The following is a 13,820-nucleotide window of genomic DNA, read 5'->3' on the forward strand; positions in this document are numbered from 1 at the left end:
GGCCCCCTCCTGCGTTTGCTCACCATCCTGTTGCTCTGTCATAGCTGTCTTCTCCAATCCACTCCACTCAGCAGTGGGCTCTGGCCCAAGCGAACTCTCTTAGGAGCCCTCACAGAGATCCCTTGAGTAACAAGCTTTGCCCGCTACCCTGCTCCCCACCAGACTTGCCTCCATATTGTCCTTGCCCAGTGTGACCAACCCTCTCCCTCCTTAACTCTAGGCACAGTTTCCAGCACTTCTCAGACTTTTCTAAAATAGTTCTGATTGATGAGGAAACTAGAAAAAAATGTCATCAGGGCAACACCTAAGTGACTCTCCCTAATAAAATATTTTGAGGCCTCTGTTTTGATTAAATTCATGCAAATTTGTCATCCTACTCCATAGTATGTTTATTTTAATATAAAACATTTTAAGTAACCTAATAGTAAAATGAGTTAATGTCTCCCTTTGAAAGATTGTCAAATAAAATTGAAACCCTAGGAAAATGCCCATGATCAAGCTGTGCTCCACACACCCACACCAGAGACCTACAGATCCATGGGAATACACACTCCAAAGAGAAACATCCATAATTAAATGCTAGTGTCTCACTGTATGCATGATGGACGGGCCTCCCCACCCCTGATCCTAGAGATCCCTACCTTTGAACTAAATATCAGGGGAGGACGTCCCTGGTGGTCCAGTGGTTAAGAATTTGCCTGCCAATGATCCCTGGGTTTGGGAAGATTCCACATGCTGAGGGACAACTAAGCCTGTGTGCCACAACTGCTTGGGCCTGCGTTTTAGAGCCTAGGAGCTGCAGCTATTGAAGCCTGCATGCCCAGGGCCTATGCTCTGCAACAAGAGAAGCCACTGCAATGAGAAGCCGCACACCACAATGACAGTAGTCCCTGCTTGCCAGAACTCGAGAAAGCCCACAGATAGCAATGAAGACCCAGTGCAGCCAAAATTAATTTTTTTTAAATAAATAAATACCAGGGAAGGGAATTAGGAGGGGGGAAATTGGGAGAGGGAATCACGGCAAAATTACAATTTTCAAAAATATTCTATAATTTTAACTGTTAAGTAATTCAGGTGAACTCTAATCCCAATTTTCCCATATTAAAGCATTGCCAGTAAGAGTTTCTTTTCTTGCCACCTACATGTTACTACTTGACTTCACAATTTATTTTCACTGTGTAGTTTAATAGTCACAAAAAGAAAAATCCAAAGTGTCAAGTTAATTACCTCATCTTTTTTCTTCCACTGGTAGTCTCTCTTAGTCATTCCAAGACCCGTGTTGCCTGAGCCAATCCAAATAAATGCATGAAAGAGAAAAATTACATTAGGAATTTCAGAGTATTGGTAGTAAGAGGATATTCTTAAATCTCAGTTTACTTCCTCCCTGTAAGTCTCCCCATTCAAATGGGCTTTTTACATTCCTCCCTCAAGGAGATATGTGAACTAGGCTCCCAAAAGTCCAATACAAGGGCTGGCAAATCCAAATGAGAACAGGCAGGTCACACAGACTGAGTGGTTTGGATATAACACAAGAGGGAGGGTGTGAACTGTGGCAGACCACAGAGCATCTGCTTCCTGTGTAGGAGCCAGCGATGCTCAGCTCTATCTGGTTGTTGCCACACACAGATAAAAGGACTGAGTGTTCAAAGACTTTCCAATTTTTTTTTTAAGAAAAGCTCAAATTTTGTATTTTTTTAAATGTGAAATTTCTGGATTTTTACACTTGACAATTTTAAAAGAAAACACAGATGTAAGTCAAATACAGTGTACTGACTGGATCCAATCCATGGGACTGCCACTTGTGACTTTCATCCCAGACTCATTGGGGAATGCGGATAATATATTTCTCTCACTCTAAAAATTTCACCTACTCAATAGCCCTCGGGGTGCCTTATGGGGGCTGACACTAGACCCTGAGCTCCCAGCCTTGCCATATACTCCTGTGCCCCAGGAGTGCTGTGAAAGCAGCAGAGTGGCAGACCAAAGACACTGTGAAGGCTAAATTAGAGGAGCAAATCGAGGATGGTTGTGTTTTCAAGCTGAAGTAGCTGGGGAAATGGTGACCCTGGGCTTGGTAAGGCAGGATGCTAAGCACTGAACGAAAGATCTTGAACGCATTTTCCCTACAGCAAGGCCTTCCTGGAAAGTCTTCTTTACAGTATGCTTAGCACCATGATATAAGCAAATGGGCACTCATATGCACTTAGTGACAATAATTATGTAGTGACTATCAAAGTCATCTCAAAGCAAGTCATTAGCGTTTTGGTTGTGACCGTGGCTTGGACTATTCCATGAGCATGGGTTAGATTCTATATTCCCTTTGGTCGTTGAGAGAAAACCGGATCCCACACCTGGGCCTGCTGTCTATTCCCCCACCCCCACTTCCTGCTCTGTCCCCCAGCAGCACTGTGGGGCTCCAGCCTATCGAATCAGAGTAAAGGGAGCAGCTGCTACCCTCAACAGGGTTGTGGAAGGAGACACATGTGAGCGTCAGAGCCACCTGGACTTCAGTGTCTGAAAGTCTCTGAAATGTGACCTCCCAGAAGCAGTGTGGCAGCCAGGGTGGGCCCAAGAATGGAGACAGATGACAAACACACACAGTGCCCTCAAATCATTTTTTTAGAATAAAACGAAGCTCACGTATCAAAATTCTTTCTCAGTGGCTTGCCTACCTCTAAAGAGCTACCCCCTTACCCATGACTTTGGCATTGCCATCATTTTTGTCAGGCACAGGTGCTTGGATAACCAACAGCTTGCTTAAATCTGAAGTTCCCTGCACCTAAAGGAGAAAAGCCAAAATCAGTCAAAAGAGCATTCTTTGACCTCTAAACTGGCTGCCTCCTAGCCTTTCCAAAGAATATTAAAAAAATAAGCTAAAACATAGAACTAACCTCTAACCTAAGTTCTATCTTTTTCATTTCAAATCCTCTTTTACCTTGTTTCGAAGGGTCTTGGCTAGGTGGGGGATGGGTGGGTGGATGGTTGGATGGAAGGATGGAAGAACAGATGAATGAATGGATTCTTACATGGCTTAAAATGTGAAAAAGTAAGCGATCAAAAATGTAAAATAATTTTAAGAGGTCTTGGACCAGGAAATTATCTTTTGCATTTTTATAAATATCAGAAAGGAAATTTCTATACCTTACTTTTAACCAATTTGGAAAATGGAATCCCCAGCATCCACTGAGTTACTTTTATTCTGACATTGACATTTAAGGGCTCAGGACCTAGCCTTCCCAGATAGGAAAAAAATAAAAGCTTTTTTCCCTGAGTTTTTGCCCAACTGCCAAAAAATCTGCCCTCCCAGAATGCAAGCAGCATATGTAAGTCACATATAACTATCATTTCTAGATATTATCACATTTAATCCCCACAAGAACCTTATGAGATGCCTGCTGCTATTATCCTCATCTTAGTAAGAGGAAATTGAGGGTCAGAAGGCATCTTTCTAAGTGCCTAGCCTCACACACTTAGTGGGCACAGGCATCAGGTCTTAAATCCAAGTATGCCTGCCTCCAAACTCTGGTGTCTTAACAAAACTATGAGGATTGATCCCGTGGTCCCCTACCCCTTATTTCAAAGTTAAAGTGATTTTTCACTTCTATTTAAAAAAAAAAATTAAATTCACCTTCTGAACTGTTGAGAGGTTGACAAAATAAGTATGTTAGGAAAGCGGCAAATGCACTTTTTAGGGGCTTTAATTAATGACCTTTCTCAGCCTGAACAAGCAGAAAGGGTCTCTCCCAAAGGGGAGAAACTTGTTACCAAAATAAAGAGATGTTAGCTCTTCTCACAGCCTCTTAGTCCTCCTCATACTTGGGCTCTGTCCTCACATCACAGCTGTGGTCTAACAGCAAGTGGCTTCACCCATTAGGGACCTGGCTTCTATTCTTCCCATCCCCTGTTATATCCCAGGCACTCACACTTCCCCCTTCCTTACAGAGGCATGGAATGATGGGGTTTAGGGTCCTCTATTGAGTTGTGCCCCTAGGCCCTAATGTGGCAACAAAGTGACATGACCCTGACGCATCTCCCTTCTTATCGACCAGTGCAGATACTTCCAGAACCATCCTAGCAAGCAGTGTCACTGTCTTGCACACAAACTAGGAAAAATGCTCCCCATCCTTCTCTAGGGAGGCACAGCCCATGCCAGGGCAAAGAGCTTGGCAAGCAGAGAGTAGGCAGATTCCTGCCCCACTGGCCCCTCAGGTACACTGTGATGCAGGGCACAACTTGCACAGTGCAGCACACAAGCCCTGGGGACATTTTGCCTGTTTTGTTAAGGGCAGGTGAGAACTATCGGGTCTTTCTAGGTTTAGAGAAACCTATATTTCTTTAAGGTGGTTAGTTGAGTTTTTAAAGTCACTTATGAGGCACCATGAAAAGCAGAAGACTCTTAAGAAATGACCCTCCTTACCTGTTCACAGGTTTTAGGTAAAATGCAAGGTGCAAAATATGGTACCTCCGTCTTGGTATCAATAACACTGCCATACACAAGAATAACAAATTTCATGTTCACGTTATCAATACTCATTTCATTATAGCTTGATAAAGTCTCCACATATGCATGATTGAGCATCACACACTTCTGAAACTTTAGGTCCTACAATAAAATTAGATTTTTTTCTATAAATCATATAAAATAACACATGCTATCAAGAAGAAAGCATATTCCACATGAAAAGATGTTCAACATCGTTAATCATCAGCTCAGTTCAGTTCAGTTCAGTCTCTCAGTCGTGTCCGACTCTTTGTGACCCCATGAATCGCAGCACGCCAGGCCTCCCTGTCCATCACCAACTCCCAGAGTCTACCCAAACCCATGTCCATTGAGTCGGTGATGCATCAGGGAAACGCAAACCAGCTCAACAGAATGACTATCATCAAAAAGACAACAAGCAACAAGTATTGGCAAGGATGTAGAGAAAAGGGGGAATCTTCAGTGGACTGTAAATTGGTGCAACCACTTTGTAAAATAGTAGGAAGTTCCTCAAAAAATTAAATATTAAACTACCATATGATCTAGCAGTCTCACTCCTGGGCATATATCCAGAGAAAAGATACATGCATCCCACTGTTCACTGGACCATTATTCACAACAGCCAAGGCACGGAAACAACCTAAATGTCCAACAACAGAAGAATGGATAGAGAAGACGTGGTACTTATATACAATAGAATATTACTCAGTCATAAAATAGAACGAAGTAATGCCATTTGCAGCAACAGGGATGGACCTAGAGATTATCATACTAAGTGAAAGAAGCCAGACATTGAAAAACAAATATCATGTGACATCATTTATTATGTGGAATCTTAAAAAATGATACAAATGAACTCATATACGAACTTATGATTACCAAAGAGGGAGGGAGAGAGAATCACACACACACTACTATATATAAAATAGATAGCCAACAAGTATGTACTATATAGCACGGGGAACTATACTGATATTTTATAATAATCTATAAGGAAAAAATCTGAAAAAAAAATATATAACTGAATCACATTGCTGTACACATGAAAATAACAAAACATTATAAATCAAATATACTTCAATTTGTTTTTAAAAAAATCCATGTGTAGGTATTTGTGTGGACATAGTTTTTTAATTCCTTTGGGTAAATATCAAAGAGAGTGCTTGCTGGATCATATGGCAACAGAATGTTAGTTTTGTAAGAAACCACCAAACTCTCTTCCAAAGTGGCTGTGTACCATTTCACATTCTCACCAACAATGAAGAAGAGTTCTTGTTGTTCCACACCCGGGCCACCATGTGGTGTTGTCACTGGCCAATTAATAGGTGTGTAACAGTATCACTTCCTTCATGGATCACTGCCTTGTTGTGGCAAAGGGGCTTGCATGACACAATGAAGCTATGAGCCATGCTCTGCAGGGCCACCCTAGACAGACAGGTCATAGCAGAGAGTTCTGACAAAACGTGATCCACTGGAGGAGGGAATGGCAAACCACCCCAGTGTACTTGCCATGAGAACATCATGAATTGTATAAATGGTCAAAAAGACATGACACCAAAAGATGAGTCCCGCGGGTCTGAAGGCATCCAATATGCTACTGGGGAAGAGCAGAGGATAATTACCAATAGTAATGAATAGATTCAAGGGACTAGATCTAGTTAACAGGGTGTCTGAAGAACTATTGACAGAGATCCATAATACTGTACAGGAGGCGGCAAACAATACCATCCCAAAGAAAAAGAAAAGCAAGAAGGCAAAGTGGTTATCTGAGGAGGCCTTACAAATAGTGGAAGAATGAAGAGAAGCAAAAAGCAAGGTAGAGAAGGAAAAGTACATCCAATAAACACAGAGTCCCCAAAAATAGCTAGAAGAGACAAAGAAGGCCTTCTTTAATAAACAATGCTTAATAATAGAAGAAAACAACAAAAGGGGAAAGACTAGAGATCCCTTCAGAAAAACTGGAAACATCAAGGGAACATTCCGCCCAAAGACGGGCATAATAATGGTAGAGATCTATAGAAGCAGAAGAGATCAAGAATAAATGGAAAGATTACACAGAAGAACTATATAAAAAAGATCTTAATGAACCAGATTACTACAATGGTGTGGTTAGTCACCCAGATCCAGACTTTGTGGAGCGTGAAGTCAAGTGGGCCTTAAGAAGCACTGCTGTTAATAAAGCTAGTGGATGCGATGAAATTCCAGCAGAACTATTCAAGTCCCTAAAAGATGATGCCATCAGGGTTTTGCATTCATTATGTTGGCAAATCTGGAAGACCCAGCAATGGCCAGAGGACTAGAAAAGGTCAATATTCGTCCCAATCCCCAAGAAGAGTACCAAAGAATGTGCTAACCATTGGACAATTGCACAGTTGGACAACTGCATTCATCTCCCATGCTAGTAAGTAAAGTGAAAGTCACTCAGTCGTGTCTGACTCTTTGTGACTCCATGGACTGTATAGTCCATGAAATTCTCCAGGCTATAATACTGGAGTGGGTAGCCTTTTGCTTCTCCAGGGGATCTTCTCAACCCAGGGAATCTTCCCAACCAGGGATTGAACCCAGGCCTCCCACACTGCAGCTGGATTCTTTACCAGCTGAGCCACAAGGGAAGCCCAGTAAGGTTCATGCTTAAAATCTTGCATGTTAGGTTAGGCTTCAACCTTACGTGAACCAAGAACTTCCAGATGTCCAAGCTGGGTTTAGAAAAGGAAGAGGAACGAGAGATCAAATTGCCAACATTCTCTGGATTATAGAGAAAGCAAGGGAATTTCAAACAAAACATTTCTCTCTGTTTCCTTTGACAGTGTGGATCATGACAAACCGTGGAAAGTTCTTAAAGAGGTGGGAATACCAGATCATCTTACCTGTCTCCTGAGAAACCTATAAGTGGGTCAAGCAGCAATAGAAGTATGGAACAACTGATTGGTTCAAGATTGAGAAAGGAATACAACAGGGCTGTCTGCTGTCACCCTATTTGCCCAACCTATACGCTAAACACCTATATGACTTCCCTGGTGGCTCAGAGGGTAAAGCGTCTGTCTGCAATGCAGGAGACCCAGGTTCGATCCCTGGGTCGGGAAGATCCCCTGAAGAAGGAAATGGCAATCCACTCCAGTACTATTGCCTGGAAAATCCCATGGACGGAGGAGCCTGGAAGGCTACAGTCCATGGGGTCACAAAGAGTCAGACACAACTGAGTGACTTCACAATCAATCATACGCTGAGCACATCATGAGAAATGCCAGGCTGGATGAGATACAAGCTGGAATCAAGACAGGCAGGAGAATCATCAACAACCTCAGATATGCGGATGATACCACTGTAACGGCAGAAAAAAAGAGAGGAACTAAAGAGCCTCTTGATGAGGGTGAGGGAGGAGAGTGAAACAGCCGCCTTAAGACTAAATATTTTTTTTAAAAAAGCTAACATCATGGCATCCAGCCCCATTACTTGATGGCAAATAGAAGGGGAAAAGGTGGAAGCAGGGACAGATTTCCTCTTCTTGGGCTCCAAAATCACTGCGGACGGTAACTGCAGTGATGAAATCAGAAGACGACTGCTTCTTGGCAGGAAAGCAATGACAAACCTAGACAGTGTGTTGAAAAGCAGAGACATTACTCTGTCAACAAAGGTCCATTTAGTCAAGGATATGGTCTTCTCAGTGGTCACGTACAGCTGTGAGAGCTGGACCATAAAAAAGGCAGAACGCTAAATAACTGATGGCTTCGAACTGTGGTGCTGGAGAAGACTCCTGAAAGTCACTTGGACAGCAAGGAGATAAAACCAGTCAATCTTAAGGGAGATCAACCTTGAATATTAACTAGAAGGACTGATGCTGAAGCTGAAGCTCCAGTATTTTGGTCATCTGATGTGAATAGATGACTCATTGGAAAAGTCCCTGATGCTGGGAAGGATTGAGGGCAGAAGGAGAAGAAGGTGTCAGAGGATGAGATGGCTCAAAGGCATCACCAATGCAATGAACATGAACTTGGGCAAACTCCAGGAGATGGTGAGAGACAAGGAGGCCTGGCAAGCTGCAGTCAGTACCTGGTGTCACAGTCGAACATGACTGGGCAACTGAACAACAACAACAACAACAATGGTATCACACTGTTTTAATTTGCATTTCCCTGATGACATACTGTTCTCTTGAGAAACCTTATACGCAGGTCAGGAAGCAATAGTTAGAACTGGACATGAAACAACAGACTGGTTCCAAATAGGAAAAGGAGTACTCAAGGCTGTATATTGTCACCTTACTTATTTAACTTATATGCAGAGTACATCATGAGAATTGCTGGGCTGGAAGAAGCACAAGCTGGAATCAAGATTGCTGGGAGAAATATCAATAACCTCAGATATGCAGATGACACCACCCTTATGGCAGAAAGTGAAGAGGAACTAAAAAGCCTCTTGAGGAAAGTGAAAGAGGAGAGTGAAAAAGTTGGCTTAAAGCTCAACATTCAGAAAACGAAGATCATGGCATCTGGTCCCATCACTTCATGGGAAATAGATGGGGAAACGGAGGAAACAATGTCAGACTTTATTTTTTGGGGCTCCAAAATCACTGCAGATAGTGATTGCAGCCATGAAATTAAAAGATGATTACTCCTTGGAAGGAAAGTTATGACCAACCTAGATAGCATATTAAAAAGCAGAGATATTACTTTGCCAACAAAGGTCCATCTAGTCAAGGCTATGGTTTTTCCTGTGGTCATGTATGGATGTGAGAGCTGGACTGTGAAGAAAGCTGAGCGCAGAAGAATTGATGCTTTTGAACTGTGGTGTTAGAGAAGACCCTTGAGAGTCCCTTGGACTGCAAGGAGATCCAACCCGTTCATCCTAGAGGAGACAAGTCCTGGGTGTTCATTGGAAGGAATGATGCTGAAGCTGAAACTCCAATACTTTGGCCACCTCACGCGAAGAGCTGACTCATTGGAAAAGACTCTGATGCTGGGAGGGATTGGGGGCAGGAGGAGAAGGGGATGACAGAGGATGAGATGGCTGGATGGCATCACCGACTCGATGCATGTGAATTTGGGTGAACTCCGGGAGCTGGTGATGAACAGGGAGGTCTGGCATGCTGCGATTCATGGGGTCGCAAAGAGTCAGACACAACTGAGCGACTGAACTGAACTGAACTGATGACATGTGATGTGGAGTATCTTTTCCTATATTTATTTGCTATTCACATATCATCTCTGGTGAAGTTATCTATTATCAGCTTTGGCCCATTTTTTAATCAGGCTGGGTTTTTTCCCTACTGTTGAGTTTTAAACTCCTTGTATATTTTGGATAATAGCTCTTTTTCTGATATGTCTATTGCAAATATTTTCTCCCAGTCTGTGGTTTTTCTTCTAATTCTCTTGATATATGCTCATTTTTAACCCAATATTTATATTCAGTATCACAATTCAATGAATGTTCTTAAACTTCAGGTTTGTCACTTCCCCAGTTCCTGACTCATGGTAGGGGCTCAAAAAATTACTAAATGGAATGAAAATATAGGTCGTAAATTGTACCAGTCCAAGAACAGACCTGAACTGCTACTTTCTGAAGAGAAAGTTCATAGATGAGGCTTGGTAAACTCAATAAAAATTTGAAAAGGCAAATAATTTATAATAACGTAGGTAGATAGAATAGACTAATAAACACCAAACTTGTGCTCAGTAACTCACTAATTAATGCTCTGCTTGATTCTTGGGGATCTACCTATGTAAGATTTGCTTACTCTCTTATTTTTTAGGGATGACTGGGGGTAGCCTGGGAAAAATCAGCTGTCACAAGGGGACCGATGACCTACAGGAACTCAGAATAACAGAGTGGTAAAGATTCTGAAATCTTACTTTGAGAGATCAAACGTACCTTCTTTTCTCTGTCTCCAAAATACGAAATTTATTTTGCAAAAAAAATACAGGAAATAAAACAATTCATATTTTAATCATGCAACTGACCTCATCAACAAGACTTGATTCAAAATACTGATGGGCAATACCGAGAGCAAGCTTCAGCCATATTTTGTATTCCAGGGATGGCCAGAAGAAATCAAAGCCTTCATATAAATCCTCCAGGGAGATAAAGCAGACCTGAAATGACAAAGCATCAAACAGTTTGCTTGATTTGAAAATAAATTATTAAATCATCAGAAAAACAAAGGCCTGTAGGACTTCCCTGGTGGTACAGTGGAGGAGAATCCACCTGTCAATGCAGGGGACATGGGTTCAATCCTTGGTCCAGGAATATTCCATGTACCTCAGAGCAACTAAGCCCATGAACCACAACTACTAAGACTGCATGCTGCAACTGCTGAAGCTCTTGTGCCTAGAGCCTGTGCTCGGCAATAAGAGAAGCCACAGCAATGAGAAGCCTATGCAGCGCAAAGAAAAGTAGCTCCCACTCACCACAATTAGAGAAAGCCCTCAGCAGCAATGAACACCTAGTACAGCCGAAAATTCTAAAAAAGACTGTAGGTTTCATCTTCACCTAACCTCTTAGAAAAGCTATCAACCCTAGTATATTAATTATGATACTCGGCAATTTAAGTATAAGATGATAAAATGTACAGTTCAATTAAAGCTATAGACTTAATACCAGTCCAGAAAATTTTATATTAATCAATAGCTAGGATAATCATGAACTTCCAGATGTTCAAGCTGGTTTTAGAAAAGGCAGAGGAACCAGAGGTCAAATTGCCAACATCCGCTGGATCACGGAAAAAGCAAGAGAGTGCCAGAAAAACATCTATTTCTGATTTATTGACTATGCCAAAGCCTTTGACTGTGTGGATCACAATAAACTATGGAAAATTCTGAAAGAGATGGGAATACCAGACCACCTGACCTGCCTCTTGAGAAACCTGTATACAGGTCAGGAAGCAACAGTTAGAACTGGACATAGAACAACAGACTGGTTCCAAACAGGAAAATGAGTACTCAAGGCTGTATATTGTCACCCTGCTTATTTAACTTATATGCAGAGTACATCATGAGAAACACTGGACTGGAAGAAGCACAAGCTGGAATCAAGATTGCTGGGAGAAATATCAATAACCTCAGATATGCAGATGACACCACCCTTATGGCAGAAAGCGAAGAAGAACTAAAGAGCCTCTTGATGAAAGTGAAAGAGGAGAGTGGAAAAGTTGGCTTAAAGCTCAACATTCAGAAAACGAAGATCATGGCATCTGGTCCCATCACTTCATGGCAAATAGATGGGGAATCAGTGGAAACAGTGTCAGACTTTATTTTGGGGGGCTTCCTTGAAAGGAAAGTTATGACCAACCTAGACAGCATATTAAAAAGCAGAGACATTACTTTGCCAACAAAGGTCTGTCTAGTCAAGGCTATGGTTTTTCTAGTGGTCATGTATGGATGTGAGAGTTGGACTATAAAGAAAGTTGGAGGCCAAAGAATTGATGCTTTTGAACTGCGGTGTTGGAGAAGACTCTTGAAAGCCCTTTGGACTGCAAGGAGATCCAACCAGTCTATCCTAAAGGAGATCAGTCCTGGGTGTTCATTAGAGGGTCTGATGTTGAAGCTGAAACTCCAATACTTTGGCCACCTGATGCAGAGAGCTGACTCATTTGAAAAGTCCCTGATGCTGGGAAAGATTGAGGGCAGGAGGAGAAGGGGATGACAGAGGATGAGATGGTTGGATGGCATCACCAACTCAATGGACATGAGTTTGGGTAAACTCCGGGAGTTGATGATGGACAGGGAGGCCTGATGTGCTGCAGTTCATGGGGTCGTAGAGTCGGACACGACTGAAAGACTGAAATGAAATGAACTGAACTGAGAATAATCATGAGCCCAAGATTATGGAACTAAGCCACATAAACTTATTTATTTTTATTGCCACAGTAGGTAACGTGCACTTATTCATAGTATTTGCTTTCAGAGCAAAGTGCCAATCCAAACAAGGAAGACAACTCTCAGAATTCAAGCTACCTGAACTTCAGCAAATTCAGTTCAGCCTTGTGAATAAATACATTCAGGTTTTCTCTTCCCTTCCAAAAGTAAAATGGTATGAAACTGATAAAGCAACATTCCTTTCTGTCTGTCACACTCCTAAGACTCTGCACTTTGCTCCATTGCATTTAACAGTCCCCAAAGCTTGAGAATTCTTTGTAAGTAGGAACTTTCACTCGGAGAAGGCAATGGCAACCCACTCCAGTACTCTTGCCTGGAAAATCCCATGGATGGAGGAGACTGGTAGGCTGTAGTCCATGGGGTTGCTAACAGTCAGACATGACTGAGCGACTTCACTTTCACTTTTCACTTTCATGCATTGGAGAAGGAAATGGCAACCCAGTCGTGTTCTTGCCTGGAGAATCCCAGGGACGGGGGAGCCTGGTGGGCTGCTGTCTATGGGATCACACAGAGTCGGAAACCACTGAAGTGACTTAGCAGTAGCAGTAGCAGGAACTTTCACTAATTTTTATTTGAATTGCCCACAGCTACCCCACTATCAGACCACTTATTTGTTAAATAAAATTCTTACTTAGCAAGTGAAAAATGGAAGAAAGATTTGAAACACAAGTATTCTTTAAAAACACTACTCCCATAATGGTAGCCATTTATGGAGCACCTAAACATGCCAGGCATCTTATCTTTATAACATCAGAAGTTAGCTATTTTCTCTTCTAACTAAAAAAGGTGACAAAGACTCTTTGGTTAAAATATCTGCCTCCAGTTCAAGAGGGAGGGGACATAGGTATATGTATGGCTAATTTATGTTGATGTTTGGCAGAAACCAACACAATACTGTAAAACAATTATTCTTCAATTAAAAATAAATAAATTTAACTGTTTAAAAAAAAAAATCTCCCTCCAGACACCATAGTGGATGTGAGACATCAAATTGGCCTTTCTCAGCTACCCTGCTTCACAATAGCTGGTTGGGTTGACTAAGATAATAGAACCCTCCGGCACCCCAAAAAAAATGCTGGCACTCCTTACTAACTTGAGGAAGAAATAACACCCACAGTATAGACAGAACCAGGTGCTTACCTGCAAAATAGTTTCACAGATGACAGTATATTCAATTTCACGCTTAAGTAGACAGCTCAATTCTCCAATTATGTCTCCACTGGTACAGTACTCTGTAAACCTAGTTGTGGACTCTCTGTCAGGCCTTAGGCTCCTGTCTATTCCAAAAGTAGGAGGTGAACTCTCCAACTGCAATGGAGAAATAATTGAGCAAAGGGAAACACAAAATCAGGAGCCCTTGACCAAACCCTAGGAGCTCCCAGTGTTTCTTGCAATTATTACAATAGAAGGAAAAGATTCTTTATGAATACTTTCAGATGGGAAGGAGGAACTGGGCTTCCAAAAATCAT

The 13,820-nt window shown here is 41.9% G+C and overlaps 1 protein-coding gene across 1 annotated transcript in view; it reads right to left on the reverse strand.

The window, feature by feature from the left end:
* Positions 1-1,682: 1,682 nt before the first annotated feature.
* SLC9C2 (solute carrier family 9 member C2 (putative)) overlaps positions 1,683-13,820 on the reverse strand; it is a 97,042-nt gene continuing 84,904 nt past the window's right edge. The window contains exons 22-25 of the mRNA XM_042257446.2: positions 13,492-13,659; positions 10,438-10,569; positions 4,418-4,603; positions 1,683-2,779 (exon numbers count right to left, since the gene is read on the reverse strand). Coding sequence (XP_042113380.1) covers positions 2,675-2,779; positions 4,418-4,603; positions 10,438-10,569; positions 13,492-13,659 — 591 coding nt within the window. The 3' untranslated portion in view covers positions 1,683-2,674. The remainder of the gene's footprint in view (positions 2,780-4,417; positions 4,604-10,437; positions 10,570-13,491; positions 13,660-13,820) is intronic.

The sequence above is a fragment of the Ovis aries genome, chromosome 12 (assembly GCF_016772045.2).
Source record: "Ovis aries strain OAR_USU_Benz2616 breed Rambouillet chromosome 12, ARS-UI_Ramb_v3.0, whole genome shotgun sequence".
In the NCBI taxonomy this organism is placed as follows: Eukaryota; Metazoa; Chordata; class Mammalia; order Artiodactyla; family Bovidae; genus Ovis; species Ovis aries.